Source organism: Myxine glutinosa, unplaced genomic scaffold (genome assembly GCF_964187855.1).
Source record: "Myxine glutinosa unplaced genomic scaffold, kmMyxGlut1.1 SCAFFOLD_3665, whole genome shotgun sequence".
NCBI classification, from domain to species: Eukaryota; Metazoa; Chordata; class Myxini; order Myxiniformes; family Myxinidae; genus Myxine; species Myxine glutinosa.
In genome coordinates, this window is record NW_027619757.1 from 12501 (window position 1) to 29233 (window position 16733).

The 16733-nt window shown below is 40.8% G+C and overlaps 1 protein-coding gene across 1 annotated transcript in view; it reads left to right on the plus strand.

Annotated features, from left to right (window-relative positions):
- The window catches only part of LOC137415656 (RAB11-binding protein RELCH homolog), a 15449-nt gene extending 1876 nt beyond the window's left edge, over positions 1-13573 (plus strand). The window contains exons 4-6 of the mRNA XM_068101261.2: positions 7831-7930; positions 8031-8113; positions 13325-13573. Of these exons, the coding sequence (XP_067957362.1) occupies positions 7831-7930; positions 8031-8113; positions 13325-13415 (274 nt within the window). The 3' untranslated portion in view covers positions 13416-13573. The remainder of the gene's footprint in view (positions 1-7830; positions 7931-8030; positions 8114-13324) is intronic.
- Positions 13574-16733: the final 3160 nt, after the last annotated feature.

Here is a 16733-nt window from a genome sequence, read left to right on the forward strand (position 1 = left end):
TGATTAATATCTGCGGTAGGTGATCATGGGATATTGTTGATTAATATATGTAGTAGGTAATTATGGGATATTGTTGATTAATATCTGCGGTAGGTGATCATGGGATATTGTTGATTAATATATGTAGTAGGTAATTATGGGATATTGTTGATTAATATCTGCGGTAGGTGATCATGGGATATTGTTGATTAATATATGTAGTAGGTAATTATGGGATATTGTTGATTAATATCTGCGGTAGGTGATCATGGGATATTGTTGATTAATATATGTAGTAGGTAATTATGGGATATTGTTGATTAATATCTGCGGTAGGTGATCATGGGATATTGTTGATTAATATATGTGGTAGGTAATCATGGGATATTGTTGATTAATATCTGCGGTAGGTGATCATGGGATATTGTTGATTAATATATGTGGTAGGTAATCATGGGATATTGTTGATTAATATCTGCGGTAGGTGATCATGGGATATTGTTGATTAATATATGTGGTAGGTAATCATGGGATATTGTTGATTAATATATGTGGTCGGTAATCATGGGATATTGTTGATTAATATATGTAGTTGGTAATCATGGGATATTGTTGATTAATCTATGTGGTCGGTAATTATGGGATATTGTTGATGAATATATGCGGTAGGTAATCATGGGATATTGTTGATTTATATATGTGGTCGGTAATCATGGGATATTGTTGATTAATATATGTAGTTGGTAATCATGGGATATTGTTGATTAATCTATGTGGTCGGTAATTATGGGATATTGTTGATGAATATATGCGGTAGGTGATCATGGGATATTGTTGATTAAGATATGAAGTAGGTGATCATGGGGAATTGTTGATTAATATATGTGGTCGGTAATTATGGGATATTGTTGATTAATATATGCGGTAGGTGATCATGGGATATTGTTGATTAAGATATGAAGTAGGTGATCATGGGGAATTGTTGATTAATATATGTGGTCGGTAATCATGGGATATTGTTGATTAATATATGTGGTAGGTGATCATGGGGAATTGTTGATTAATATATGTGGTAGGTAATCATGGGATATTGTTGATTAATATATGTAGAAGGTAATCATGGGATATTGTTGATTAATATATGTGGTAGGTAATCATGGGATATTGTTGATTAATATATGTAGAAGGTAATCATGGGATATTGTTGATTAATATATGTGGTAGGTAATCATGGGGTATTGTTGATTAATATATGTGGTAGTTTCATCCTTCCTCAACACATGACCAAACCATCTCAACCTGTTCCTCTTCACAGCATCAATCACAGGCTCTATTCCCATCATTTTTTGCAATTCATCATTTGTCTTCCTCTCTCAACGATACGCCGCACAACCATCGAACCATTCGCATTTCCACCCTTTCCAACCTTCGTTGCTGCTCTCCGTTCATTACCCATGTCTCGCTCCCATAAATCATAACACTTCTCACACATACAGCATACACCATTCCCTTCAGCTTCAACGACACTCCCCTCCTCATCAGCACGCCACTCAGTTCCCGAAACTTCTCCCATGCACATCTCACTCTAGCAACCGTTGCCGAGTCTGATCCACCTTCTCCATTCAGCATGTTTCCGAGGTAGCAAAATGTTTTCACACCTTCCAGCTTCACGCCGTCTCCAAGATCCAACTCAACATTTCCTCCATCTGCAGCTCCCTCTGTGCACACCTTACATTTGAATGTAGCTGCCACACTGGTTAATGACCCTCTCAGACCACTACATTTTTGATGAACCCACTCAGCGCACATTGTACATTGAATGGAGTTCACTCCGACACCCTTCCTGCACACAGCACAGGGACACTTCCCAGTTCTTTCAACCTCACCACATGCTTTACCACTTGCCTTCACCTTCGTCTTTCCGATATTCACCTTCATACCTTTTGTCTCCATACATTCCTTCCACTTGTTCATCTTTTCCTTCAGTCCATCCATACTTTGCACAATCAACACCAGATCATCTGCATACAACAACTCCCACGGTAAACCCTCCTTTACGTTCTGAGCCAGCACCTCCATCACAGCTACAAATAGTAGTGGACTTAGTACCGACCCCTGATGCACTCCCACCTTCACCTCAAACTCACCACTGTTCCCGTCCTTCGTCCTTACAGCTGTGCGCGCTCTTTTGTACATTGCCATCACTACTCTGATCAACCATTCCTCCACTCCTAACTTCCTCATTGCCCATGTCAATACTTTGCGTGGAACCCGATCGAATGTTTTCTCCAGATCAACAAACCCAAGAAACACCTTCTTCCTCTTCTCCATGTACTTCTCCTGCAACTGCCTCACAATAAAAAGCACATCTGTCGTTCCTCTTCCTGGCATAAATCCAAACTGCATTTCGTCGATCTTCACTTTCTTCCTTATCCTCCTCTCCAACACCCTTTCCAATACCTTCATTCCATGCTCCAATAACTTTATCGCTCGGTACGAGCCACACTCTAGAGGGTCACCTTTCCCCTTGTATAGAGGGACTAGGGTACTCAGTTCCCAATCCACTGGAATACGGCCTTCTTTCACCGCCAGATTACAGATCTCTGGCATTCTCTTCACACCCCAACTTTCTGCTGCCTTCAACATATCTCCCACAACTCCCGTCGGCCCTCCCGCTTTTCTACTCTTCATTGCTTTTATCGCTTCCTCAATTTCCTTCTCAGTTATCTTCTCTGCCGGTCCTAAAACTGGGTTACTCTCTATGTTGCCATCCCATTCATTCTCTGTATTCAACAGCATTTCCATATATCTTTTCCATCTTCCTTTAATTCCATCTGGGTCCACAACGATTTGTCCCACTTCATCCTTCAAGCAACTCACCCCCATCACATCACACCTCTCTTTCGCTCTCTGCTTTGCAATCCTGAATACTGCTTTCTGACCCTCTTCCAAATCCAAGCGTTCTCCGAACATTTTCCAACATGCCTCCTGCGCCTTTGCACCCTCTTTCTTTGCAGCCTTCTTGGCTGCCTTGTAACTTTCATGCTCTGCTGTTTCTGCTCCCGTACCCTTCGCCTTCTGCCACTCCTTGAACTTCTTCCTCTTCTCGTCAATCCTCTTTCCAACTTCATCATCCCACCACCATGTTTCCGAGTGCCTCAGTGGTCCTTTTGTCCATCCACATACCTCACCATTGGCTCCCAACAGACTAGCTTTCATTGACATCCAACCACTTTCAAGCTCAACCACATCATCCTCTACCCTACTCAGCCTCTCTTTTAATGCCTCCCTTACTGTCACCTCTTTCAACCTCCACACCTTCATTCTCAGTTGGTACTTCACCCGCCGAGCCTCGCACCTTTCACCCTTATGTCGCAGACAACCAAGTGGTGCTGTGAAACAGCCTCCTCCCCCGGGATCACCTTTGTGTCCCGGAGGTGCCCCCTATCTCGCCTACGCACCATCAGGTAGTCAACGGTTGTCGTCGACCCACCTGACGTGTATGTAACAAGCTTATTATCCTCTTTCTGGAACTGAGTATGACAAATCAACAAATCAGCTCCATCAGCAAACTCCAAAATCCTTTCACCTACTCCATTTCTCACACCATATCCGTAACCCCCATGAACTCCCTCAAAACCATCCATACTCCTTCCCACATGTCCATTTAGGTCTCCTCCTACCACAACAACTTCCTCATCTTTCACGTTTTCCATCAGCTTCTCTATCGCACAACAGAACTTGTCCTTCTCTTCATCGCTCCGACCAACCTGCGGAGCATATCCCGAGATGACGTTCACCAAGAGCTTTCCAATCATCATTTTCACCATCATCAACCTATCACTCACTCTAGTCACACTCACCACTCTATCTACAAACTCCTCAGAAAACAGGACACCAACACCATTCATGCCCTCCAGGCACCCTTGCCACACAAACTTGTTTTTCTGTCCCTGCCTACCCTTCACCATTCTCACACCACTTCCCTTCCATCTCGTCTCTTGCACACAACATATGTCCACTCTTCTTCTGACCAATACTTCCACCACTTCTCCTGATCTCCCTGTCATTGTCCCTATATTCCATGTCCCAAACCTCAGAAACCGATCTCCACTTCGGGCTGTACCCTGCCCATATGTAGTTGTAATTGTCATGGTTCTCTTTTTGAGACAATGTTTTTATGGCCGGATGCCCTTTCTGACGCCAACCCTCTTAGTCGTCTCTAACGACACGCAGGGATACTGTGTACCTATTCTAATCCAGGGTATACACTGGGAAACGTTTAAAACATGGAAATTCTGGGGGGGGGGGGGGGGGGGGGCATCACGGCTGCGGGGGCCCCGTCATCACCACGCCATGTCGGCCCGGTCAGCACCACACCACGTCGGCCCGCTCAGCACCACACCACGTCAGCCCGCTCAGCACCACACCACGGCGGCCCGGTCAGCACCACACCACGGCGGCCCGGTCAGCACCACACCACGGCGGCCCGGTCAGCACCACACCACGGCGGCCCGGTCAGCACCACACCACGTCGGCCCGGTCAGCACCACACCACGTCAGCCCGGTCAGCACCACACCACGTTTGCCCGGTCAGCACCACGGCGGCCCGGTCAGCACCACACCCTTGGAAAGGACTTTGATGCTGTTGAGAGATCGAAGCAAGCCTCCTTGCTCGAGCGGACCGGAAGCGGAAGTCCATATATATAAGCACATATATATAATGTGCACATATATATATCAGGATATAATATATTGTGGGCTTTCACTAAGCTACTAGCACTAAGCTACTAGCAAAAAATACTAGCAAATAATAACGGCGGGGTAGCAGAAAAGGAGGTGGGGTTGAGAGGTTGGGGTATTAAATCAAGCCTCTCAAAATATCAGCACCACACACCACGTCGGCCCAGAGCCTGGCGCGAAGTCCAAGGACATCAGCACGTCATCCGAAAACAGCTCCGGTTGGTGCGAACCACTCGGTCAATGGCGCGAACCAGATCCCGACACGCCCTTGCTCGCTTGGCCCCGATGAAGGCCTCGCTGGGTGTTCTCCAAACAGGGGAAAAATCGCCCAAGCCGCACTGGATTTCGGCAGCGGAAGCCTTGCTCGCTCGGCCCCGATGAAGGCCTCGCTGGGTGTTCTCCAAACAGGGGCAGAATTGCCCAAGCCGCGCTGGATTTCGGCGGCGGAATGCAGCCACGAAGCGACGATATTCGGTCGGGCTGTAATGCGAACACCACGGCGGCCCGGTCAGCACCACACCCTTGGAAAGGACTTCGATGCTTCGGTGAAACTCGATTAGGACATTCGATTGTTTCGTTCCCTCTTGGAATTCCGGTGGAAATATTGTTGGGTCTCGTTTTCCTTCCGGCGATTGTTGATCATGGGATATTGTTGATTAATATCTGTGGTAGGTGATCATGGGATATTGTTGATTAACATATGTGGTAGGTGATCATGGGATGTTGTTGATTAATATATGTGGTAGGTGATCATGGGATATTGTTGATTAATATATGTGGTAGGTGATCATGGGATATTGTTGATTAATATCTGTGGTAGGTAATCGTGGGATATTGTTGATTAATATATGTCGTAGGTAATCGTGGGATATTGTTGATTAATATATGTGGTAGGTGATCATGGGATATTGTTGATTAATATCTGCTGTAGGTAATCATGGGATGTTGTTGATTATATCTGTGGTAGGTGATCATGGGATATTGTTGATTAATATCTGTGGTAGGTAATCATGGGATATTGTTGATTAATATATGTAGTAGGTAATCGTGGGATATTGTTGATTAATATCTGTGGTTGGTGATCATGGAATATTGTTAATTAATATCTGTGGTAGGTGATCATATGATATTGTTAATTAATATCTGCGGTAGGTAATCATGGGATATTGTTTATTAATGTCTGGGTAGGTGATCATATGATATTGTTAATTAATATCTGCGGTAGGTAATCATGGGATATTGTTTATTAATGTCTGGGTAGGTGATCATATGTTATTGTTAATTAATATCTGCGGTAGGTAATCATGGGATATTGTTTATTAATGTCTGGGATTGGTTAACATTGGATATTGTTGATTACTAACTGAGGTACGTAAACATGGCATATTGTTGATTACTTACTGGGGTAGGTCAGATGGCAGTTTATTAGCCCCGGTTGGACTTAGTCCAAAACGGGGACTTGTGGATTGTGTCTCTTTCGTGCGTACTTGCATCCGCAACCATATATCGGAGATGTATGGACCAATTCTGTACATACTTGGCACAAAGACAATACATGATGGTATTAACATGCACTAAGATGCACGATATGATGAAAGATGGCCCACTGGCAGCTGTTTCAATTGTAAAAACCTGATGTTCTAAAAAACCCGATGTTGAACATGTCCTCAACCATTTCTCAGACATGAATTTACCGATGTTGTTCAAACTTGACAAACAGATAAGGAACGATGGTTTACATATGCCCTCATTTTCTTTTGAGGTCAGATCAAAGATGGCTGACTGGTGGCCAATTTGTTACTTAAATGTGTCCCCGACCATTTATTGACGATGCATTGCCCGATTTGTTGCAAACTTGGTACAAGCATAGCATATGACTGCATATACGTGCAGCACACTTTATTTTCTGATCTGATCAAAGATGGCTCATTGGTAGACTGGCAACCATTTTAGTTGTAAAAAAAACAACCTGATATTGACCATGTCCTCAACCATTTCTCAGACATGCTTCAGTTTTTCGATTTCACATCATGGGGGAGGGGGTGGGGGGGGGGGAGTTGGGAGGGTCACAGGTGGGAAAGATTGATACCGGTACCTGTATAGATTGGGCAGAATATTGGAAGATGTAATTTAACATCAAGAAGTGTAAGGTGCTGGGGGTGGGTAAGAATAATGAAAATAAGGATCACGTTATGTGAGGGATGATCTTGCAGCATATCACATAGGAGAACGATCTGGGGGTGGTTATATATAGGGGGGGGGGGGGGGGAACTATGCAGACATGACAAAGCCAGGTAGATATAGGTAAAGGAAACAGTGTTTTAGGTTGTATTCGGAGGGAGATGAATTAGAAATCAAAAGAAGTGGTTTTAACATTGGATAGGGATTTAGTGAGGGCCTATCGAGAATATTGTGGACAATTTTGGTCACCACAAACCACAACTCAGGAAGGACATATTAGGTGTACCAGAAAGTAATGTCGTTTTTTAAGCTGTGGATACAGGTGTGTGTTACTTTCAGGTACGCCTAATAACTACCATGGAGAGGGTTCAGCGTCGGGGACTAATTGATTCCGGTTATACCTAGACTTGGGCGACGAGAATGATTCCGGGCCTAGCTAGACTCAGCTATGAGGAGCGGCTGAAGGAGTCGGTTACGATGCGATACGATGGAGATGTTTAACATGATGAAGGGGATATCGACAAAATAAGTGAAGAAGATTTATTCAGCATAATATGCAGTGATAGGACCAGTGGCCACAGCCTGAAAGTAAATAAGAGGAGAGTTAAGATGGCAGTAAGGCAGGTGGGGGGTCTTTCACTCAGAGTAGTTAATGCATGGAATGATGTCCCTCAAAAGGTAGTGACTACAGAAACGGTAGATCAGTGGTAATTGGTGTTATGAAGTGTGTCCACATGACATTTTCGCCTGTCCTCCTGGCACAGTGTAAGTAATTTAACCACTGACAACTACTGGATGAAGTGTGTATTGCGGGTGGGAAACTACACCAATTCTGCAAAAAACAATGCTCTCGCTTCCAGAGGGAGTGTGTTACACTCGTGGATGTAAATGTGCAAATCCAGTGCTAATGTTGTCAATTCTTGCTAGAGCCAATCCAGCCTACCATGAAACCTTGCTGAACGTCTTGTGGTATGGTGTGGTACATACGTCTGCCCTTGTGAGACGCACAGCAGCTACCATGTTTGAGGTGGGTTCCTTGCATATTGCTGTATTCTGCACTCTATTTCTGTCTTACACAGCCGAATTGGCACTCCTTAATGCTCCTTACTGCATTTTTCTGGATATAGTTACTTGTGAAGGGTGTCCATGAGTCTCTGGTGGCCCAGAGGGTCGTTCCGGCTCTCATCACACTATCAGCTGATCCAGAGATGTGAGTGTCGTGCTGATTGATCTCTGTTGTTACCCCATGTACATGAAGCCAAACGTGGGATTAAGCAATTTATTCATGTTGTCCATCTGTTTTATCAGTTTATGATCGAGGAACACTTATTTCAATCTAATGTTATACTGTGTTTTGAACATGAATCAGGACATTAATAGGAAGACAAGTTTCTCGTTTTACCGTATTTTGGCTCTGAATTCGTCCCGATCGCGTATGCGCGGAGAGGAGTGAGATAATCTTCTTATTCTGCTTGTCTGGCAGTTAAATAAAATTGAAAATCATTCCAAAAAGGAAATTTACTGTTTTTAAGGATGTTATAAAGGACATTAACAATAGGTAGGAAGAACTAAAGTAACGTGGTCCATGGGGTGGTGTAATAGACGCTGAGTAAAATGGCGGTTGCACCCAGAATTTATTTATTTGTACGCCTTTAAACCTGTTTAAACCTTTATTTAAATTGAATGATATACTTGAACAATTTAGAACACAAATCACCTTCACAATAGTTCCACGAACTTTAGTTTTGCATTCATGTACTTGGACATTTCTACAGGTTGGTGTATGTAATCGGAGCTGTTAAGCGCAGCTCCTGGGAAGTGGGCGTGGCACGTGAGGGGAGTGCAGTATCGGAGTGAAGAAGAGGCCGCCGATATGGCTGTGTACGATGCTGATTGATACTGCGTTTCTATAATGATCAATAAAGCCTCCATCTCCTAAACTGTGAATAAACGGCCTCTTATTACTGCATATAAGGGTTGTGCATAAGACCGCTTCTTTGGCGCTAAACTTCCGTATTTTTAAAACAATTTAAAAAATAATTATTTTATTAAAATTGAAATATAAACTTGAACACCGCGTGGGATATCATGTTTTATGAACCGTCTAGTTCTAAAAGCAATCGTGTGTTTATGGGGTTGATGCCATACTTTGTCTTGCCAGGTATTTATTGGAACAAATACACATGTATTTATTGTAGTTCCGTGGTTCATCTATATAATAATAGCGTAAGGACTTGACTTTGTTATCCCTTTTACGCCGCACCCAGTGACCCTATGCCCACGGCACTAATGGATTTACGATCTACGAACCGCGCTCTTTGTTTATCACGTACAGCCATACTCGAAAAATCTGAATTAGCCGACGTTGGGGCGCAAAAGCATCCGATTAACTGCCGATACGACGCCATCTTACGACGCCATCGTATTGGCGTCTGCTGGGTGAAGGCGAAGCAAGCCGTCCGCTGAGTGGACACTCCTGAGCATGCATTTGTGCCGGTGTTAGCGATCGCGGTGTACGCTAACCTCAAAAGTATATCGTAGCGTTGTCATTTAAGTAGATTGCAATAAATACGTTGTTCATATACGCACTCTTCATTCTCATCTTTCTTCCTAACTCTTACTCGGACAAGCAAATCCCCTATGCCATCCATAATGGTACACTCTAGCCATACACCACATCCTCCCGTCCGTGGATGTTCCACGGGTTTCGGCGAGTCACAAATATTTATCCTTCTTTCTTAAATAATTTATTTTACCAAATTTGCCCCGCCCTGCTTGCAGAATCAAATTGGACCGGATTTGGCAATGTCCTTAATGTTATAGACTCAGTCTGTCATCCTTCCGAGGTCAGCAAAATGAGTACCAGCTAGTTGGCAAGGAGGCGTTGCATCAGCGGCACAGTTGCGCCCCCAGAAAATGATGCAGCCAAGCATCCACAGACAACATACAAATAAAGAATTAAATTATTGACTCATTTAATGTTATATATTCGTTTATTGTTATGGACCCTTTTTTACGTCATCTCATCTTGATTCTCGAAGAGATGAACTTATGAAATGGGTCGTTACGTCCGGATGTCTGTCCGTCCATCTGTCCATTAACTTTTTGCTATTTTTGCTACTCCTCCCCTATTCAACTCACTGACTATTCTGAAACTTGACACATGAATACAAAACAATAGGTTGCATAATCTTTGAGACTTCAAACTTTTGATTTCAGATCATGGGAGCTCCAGGAGGGGGTTTAACCCCAAAAACTTCGGATCTCCACTCGTCCCTTATTAGTCCCCTACCGGTGTACACCGGAGGGGACTATAGGTTTGCACTCCGTCCCTCCGTCCGTCAGTCCGTCACGCAAAGAACAGTTTTCCGGACTTTTTTTCTAAACTCTTAATGCTAATGATTTCAAACTTGGTACATGGTTTCCTCATGATAAGTTACAGATCAAGTTCGAACTTCACGACGTTTCGATCATTTTTGACAAAGTTATGGCACTTTGAACTTTGGTAATTCTGATAATTCTGATGATCCTTAACTCAGTGCCATTTTAAGTTTTAATTTCCTTTAAAAAACAATTTCTCTGCAATAATTGGACCGATTGAGATCAAATTTTCAACGTAGTGGGGACTCGGTCTGTAGAATATTTTAATGGTAATTATGACGTCACGTGGTTCGGCCGCCATATTGGTTTTCATGAAAACACGAAACCCCCTTTTTCTCTGCAACGGCTGAACAGATCGAGGCCAAACTTTGCAGGCAGAATCGCATATCCATGACAAACAAAAAAGTCAGCGAGCATGACGTCATGCGTCACATGGTTTCAGAGTTATGACGTTTTAAAGCATGAACCTTTAAAACCGAGCTCCTCCCTCATTTTTGATCCAATCGAGGGGAAACTTCACAGATCTGTTCAGCATGTCAATCTACTAAAATGTCCTTTTGGAATTTGCGATAGGTCACGTGGTTTGGCAGGTATCGTTAATTAAACGAAAATATATTTTTTTTAAACGATATCTCTTGTTTTAAAAGTTTTAAGTGACTTTTTAAAATGCTTCATTTTCCATGTCTCTTTGAGGAACATTAGATGTGTTCTTCTTTTTCATCATTGCGATCTCTTCCTCGTATTAGTCCCCTACCGGTGTATACCGGAGGGGACAATAGGTTTGCACTCCGTCCCTCTGTCAGTCCGTCCGTCACGCAAAGAACAGCTTTCCGGACTTTTTTTCTAAACTCTTAATGCTAATGATTTCAAACTTGGTACATGGTTTCCTCATGATAAGTTACAGATCAAGTTCGAACTTCATGACGTTTCGATCATTTTTGACAAAGTTATGGCACTTTGAACTTTGGGAATTTCCACAACAGTTTTCCGGACTATAATTTGGAGTGCGGTTCGTCAAAGCTGTTAATATTCCTTGTTTTAACTCCAATTTACATTCTGTTTCCACTTTTAGTGAGAAGTAGGGGTCTGTGCAACCATTCATGAACTTTATTTGGTGCAAATTGGATAATTTTTAGCCGAGTTACCTCAGACCGTGAGTTGTTAATTATATAATTCACACATCGTGCAATACGTGCAGGCTGCCCCAACAGTTTTCCGGACGACAGACTGCCGGTAGGGGACATGTATTGCAGCGCAATACTCAGAATGCTTGTTTACCAACTGATTGCTCTTAAACCCGATACAGCCCATCTACTCGATCGTCTGCAGTATCGTTCAGTCATTCGTTTTGTGATTTTGTAATTTTCGAATTCGGATCATGGAGGCTCCCAGGGAGGGTTATCCCCTGAAACATCAGATTCCTACTTGTACCTCATTTACCAACCGATTGCTCTGAAACCAGATTTAATGTTATGTACTCGTTCAATGTGATATACTCGTTCAATGTGATATACTTGTTTAATGTTGTATACCTGTTTGATGTTGTATACACATTTGATGTTGTATACTCGTTTAATGTTATATACTCGTTTAATATTGTATACTCGTTTAATGTTGTATACTCGTTTAATGTTGTATACTCGTTTAATGTTGTGTACTCGTTCAATGTTATATACTCAGTTGATGTTATATACTCATTTAATGTTGTATTCTTGTTTAATGTTGTATACTCGTTCAATGTTATATACTTGTTTCATGTTGTATACTCATTTAATGTTGCGTACTCGTTCAAAGTTATATTCTCGTTTAATGTTATATACTCATTTAATGTTAGATACTCGTTTAATGTTGTATACTCGTTCAATGTTATATACTTGTTTAATGTTGTATGCTCATTTAATGTTATGTACTCGTGCAATGTTATGTATTCGTTTAATGTTGCATACTCATTTAATGTTATATACTTGTTTAATGTTGTGTATGTGTACTCATTTGATGTTGTATACTCATTTAATGTTGTATATGAGTTTGATGTTGTAAACTAGTTTAATGTTATATACTCATTCAATGTTGTAAACTAGTTTAATGTTATATACTCATTCAATGTTGTAAACTAGTTTAATGTTATATACTCATTCAATGTTGTAAACTTGTATAATGTTATATACTTGTGTAATGTTGCATACTCTTTTAATGGTATGTACTCGTTTAATGTTAAATACTTATTTCATGTTATATACTTGTACAATGGTATATACTTGTTTAATGTTGTAAACTCGTATGATGTTATATACTCATTTAATGTTATATACTCGTTTAATGTTATATACTCATTTAATGTTGTATACTTGTTTAATGTTGTCCACTTGTTTAATGTTGTATACTCGTTTAATGTCATATACTCGTTCAATGTTATATACTCGTATAATGTTATACCGTGGGACCCCGCTATTCACGGGGGGGATATGTTCCTGGAAAATCTGCGAATTGCGAAACTGCGAATAGCGGGGCATTGTTTCAATGGAAAAATGGGGGATAGGTTCCCGAGTCGCAAAAATCCGTGAATAGAGAGGATCAAACCGCGAATGGCGAGGCAAATCCAGAGAATGTCAACAATAATCTGTGAAGGTCGATGAATGTCCTGCAAATGCGAAGGTAAATCCCGCGAATGTCGGCGATAATCCGCAAAGGTTTTATAAATACCGTATGTCAAGCTAACGGCTCGTGAATTTTTTTTTTTTGCGCCCCTCAAAAACTGCGAATTCACGGAACACGGCCGCGGATAGGAAAAAACCCGCAAATTTGCGGGACACTTTTCCGCAAATAGAGAAACAGGTTGCATTTTATCACCCGCGAATACGCGGAGTCCGACAGTATGCTTGTAGAATGGTATACACACCATATGAATATATAACATAAATGTTATATATTCATATGTTATTTACTCGTTGAATGTGCTGTACTCGTTTCAAGTTGTATTTAGGTTACTAAGTAAGTTCCTGTTTAAAGTCAAGTTCCTTGTACATCCCTTTTTCCACAGATCGGTACGAATTGCCACGATCCCTGCTTTTGGCACTATCATGGAGACAGTGACACAGAAGGAGGTGAGGAAGGACGAAGGAATGGAGTAAGCTATGACTTGGATGTTGCTCATTTCTTAGGATAATAAAGTTTTATTTTGATGTGAAAAAATAATTTTCATCTCCAAAACTAAATATAACCAATCAAGATTTTGAGTAAATTCCTTGGTAGACCAACTTTTAATGTATACATACCAACTTTTAATGTATACATACCAACTTTGAATGGATACATACCATTGTATCCTTTACAATAACTTTTAATGTATACATACCAACTTTTAATGTATACACACCAACTTTTAATGTATACACACCAACTTTTAATGTATACACACCAACTTTTAATGTATACACACCAACTTTTAACGTATACAGACCAACTTTTAATGTACACACACCAACTTTTAATGTATACACACCAACTTTTAATGTATACACACCACCTTTTAATGTATACACACCAACTTTTAATGTATACACACTAACTTGTAATGTATGCACACCAACTTTTAATGTATACACCAACTTTTAATGTATACACAGCAACCAACTTTTAATGTATACAGACCAACTTTTAATGTATATAGACCAACTTTTAATGTATACAAATGTTAGGGATTTTAAAAATTAATTTAGCCCTGAATGATTTGACAAGACTTAATAATTAAGGTCCAAACTCGTTTCAGAAGACAATAGCTGATTTTAATGACACATGGGAGTTCTCGATTCACTGGTACCAAAGTTATTTACAGAACACACTTCAATTTCAAGTTGCACATAAAATGAAATCACCACGCTACATTCTACACACATTCAAACATGCAATGTACTGAGATTTATGGTCAGAGATGAAAGGAAAGGTCAAATAAGGTTCAAAGAGATAACAAGCATTGTGTGATTCTTCCATTTCTTGGATCAGCTTTTCCCTCATTAATCTTCACCTCTCTCGGCCACAAATGTCAAGTCATGAGAAAACAGAGATTCAAACATCTTACAAAATAAACAGAGCCTACTGCTCCTTGAGATAGCGTGCCTGAAGAAATCTGCTTTGTTTCTCAATCTCCCTGCTAAAGAAAAACAGGGTTGCAAAAGTTCAAATCAGTGAGTGTCACACATCATTGTTACAAGTTCTATATTTTAAATCTTTTTAATATATGTGTATATAGGTATCGTATGAAAAGTCGCATCATATAAAAAGTGTTGTAAAATAATCAGATCTACAACAGTCTCGGAAGGTGAGTTTAATCAGAATCGAACTCCAGCAATATCTAAAAGAGAATTGGCAATCATAGGATCAATATACGTCAATCATATAAGCAAGAAAGAGTATGGCATTCAAGCAAATAAGCAAGCGATATGCAATGAGATTCCCCTTACCATTCTAAGCATACATGTGGATAAAGCATGATAAATGTCTCAGGAGTGCCCTTCACTCTTCGGAGCCAAGATCTTATAGTAGCCCCGTAGTGGTCAGTAGTTGTATGGCACCTGGTCGCAACTTGGGTACAATTTCACCACAAAAAGTATACTATTTATACAATATCAGGCTAACAAGGGACTATATCCTTCCTATTCTCTAATCAAGCTTACTTGGCTACGTGGCTATAAAACTAGCTGGCATCACAGTTCAAGCTGAATGCCTGCCTCTAACGCGAGCCTAAATAATTGTTATATTTTCATAGAATGCAGTTAACACTGATTAATATATGTATTCATTAAGTTTACGTGTTTGCAATGGCAAGGTTGAGGCTCAGGGGAATCCACTTGATTTACATAAATTACGTATGCAAATTAATTATGCTTCCACACAGACCAACTTTTAATGTATACACACCACCTTTTAATGTATATACACCAACTTTTAATGTATACACCAACTTTTAATGTATACACAGCAACCAACTTTTAAATGCATACAGACCAACTTTTAATGTATATAGACCAACTTTTAATGTATACTGCCCAACTTTTAATGTACACTGACCAACCTTTAATGTATACTGACCAACCTTTAATGTATACTGACCAACTTTTAATGTATACAGATCACCTTTTAATGTCGTGCTTCTGGGCGGCTCAGCAGCCTTAAGATCCACTGCACCTGAAATTTCAAAACGATATTTGTGATGATATTTATTTGTAAGTAATAAACAAAGAACTGAACATGATATTTTTTGACATGTTAAAGTAAAAAAGCCAACCTGGCTGGTACTGCCCCTAAAAACTCCAGAAAACCTCCATGGTAATTGTGTAATCTGTGTGACATCATCACCATAACATTTGACTCAGCAGGACGCACATAGAACATTGTTGTGCAGGATCAACACTGATTTTGTGAACCACGCAAGGAATAATGGCAGCACAACTCACATCACACTCGTCAGAAAATGCATTTGACTAATCATTTTCTGAACAAGAATCCTCAGATTATCGCAATGGTCAAAATCATGATGTAGAAGGTGCTGTCAGGCCATCCATGTATGAGCCCGAGGTGGAAAGTGGGGATGACATTGTTCATGAAATAACTGGCATTCACAACAATCGGGATGACGTCGAAGAAAATCTTGGCAATAACAACTGGTAAAGTAGTAAATCATAGAGATAGAACGTGGCAAAATTGTAAATGTGGAGTTTAGTCATATTTTGATTTAACGCTTCTCTGTAATTCTTGTACTAATGAGAAATGCGCTCATTTAAAAACAAAAGGGTATACAATTGTCGACAACAGCGGCATGGCGGCAGCTACGTGATCGAGTAAGTTGAAACCGCCTTAACGCAAGGCCAAGGTTTAATCACTCAAAATGGCGTGCAGCATATTACAGCCGTGCAGCACCTTTTCGGCCATCAGGTTAGTACCAAAAATTGTATGGACCTCTTTTTACTTAATTCTGGGATTGTCACACACGTTCATCGCCAGAGGCATTATGTTTTCAGGTTGTCCGTCTGACTGGTCCGTCTGTCCGTGATAAGTTTTCGTTACAGCAATAACTTGAGAACGGCTGAAGGGATCATCGTCAAACTTGGTGCAGGTATGTATACTGAGGTAAAGATGAACTGTTTAGATTTTGGGGTCATGAGGCCAAAGGTCAGAAGTCATGTTCGGTTAAAAATCCTGTTACCACGATAACTTGTGAACCAGTGATGTGATTCTGACCAAAGTTGGTACAAATATGTATTTGGATGCAAAGATGAACGGATTAGATTTTGGGGTCAAAAGATAAAAGGTCAAAGTCTGTAATAGGTCTATAACTTGAGAACGGTTGAAGGGATCTAATTCAAACTTGGTACTAGTATGTATAATGATGTAAAGATTAACTGATTAGATTTTGGGGGCAAGAGCTCAAAGGTCAAATGTCAGATATCCCA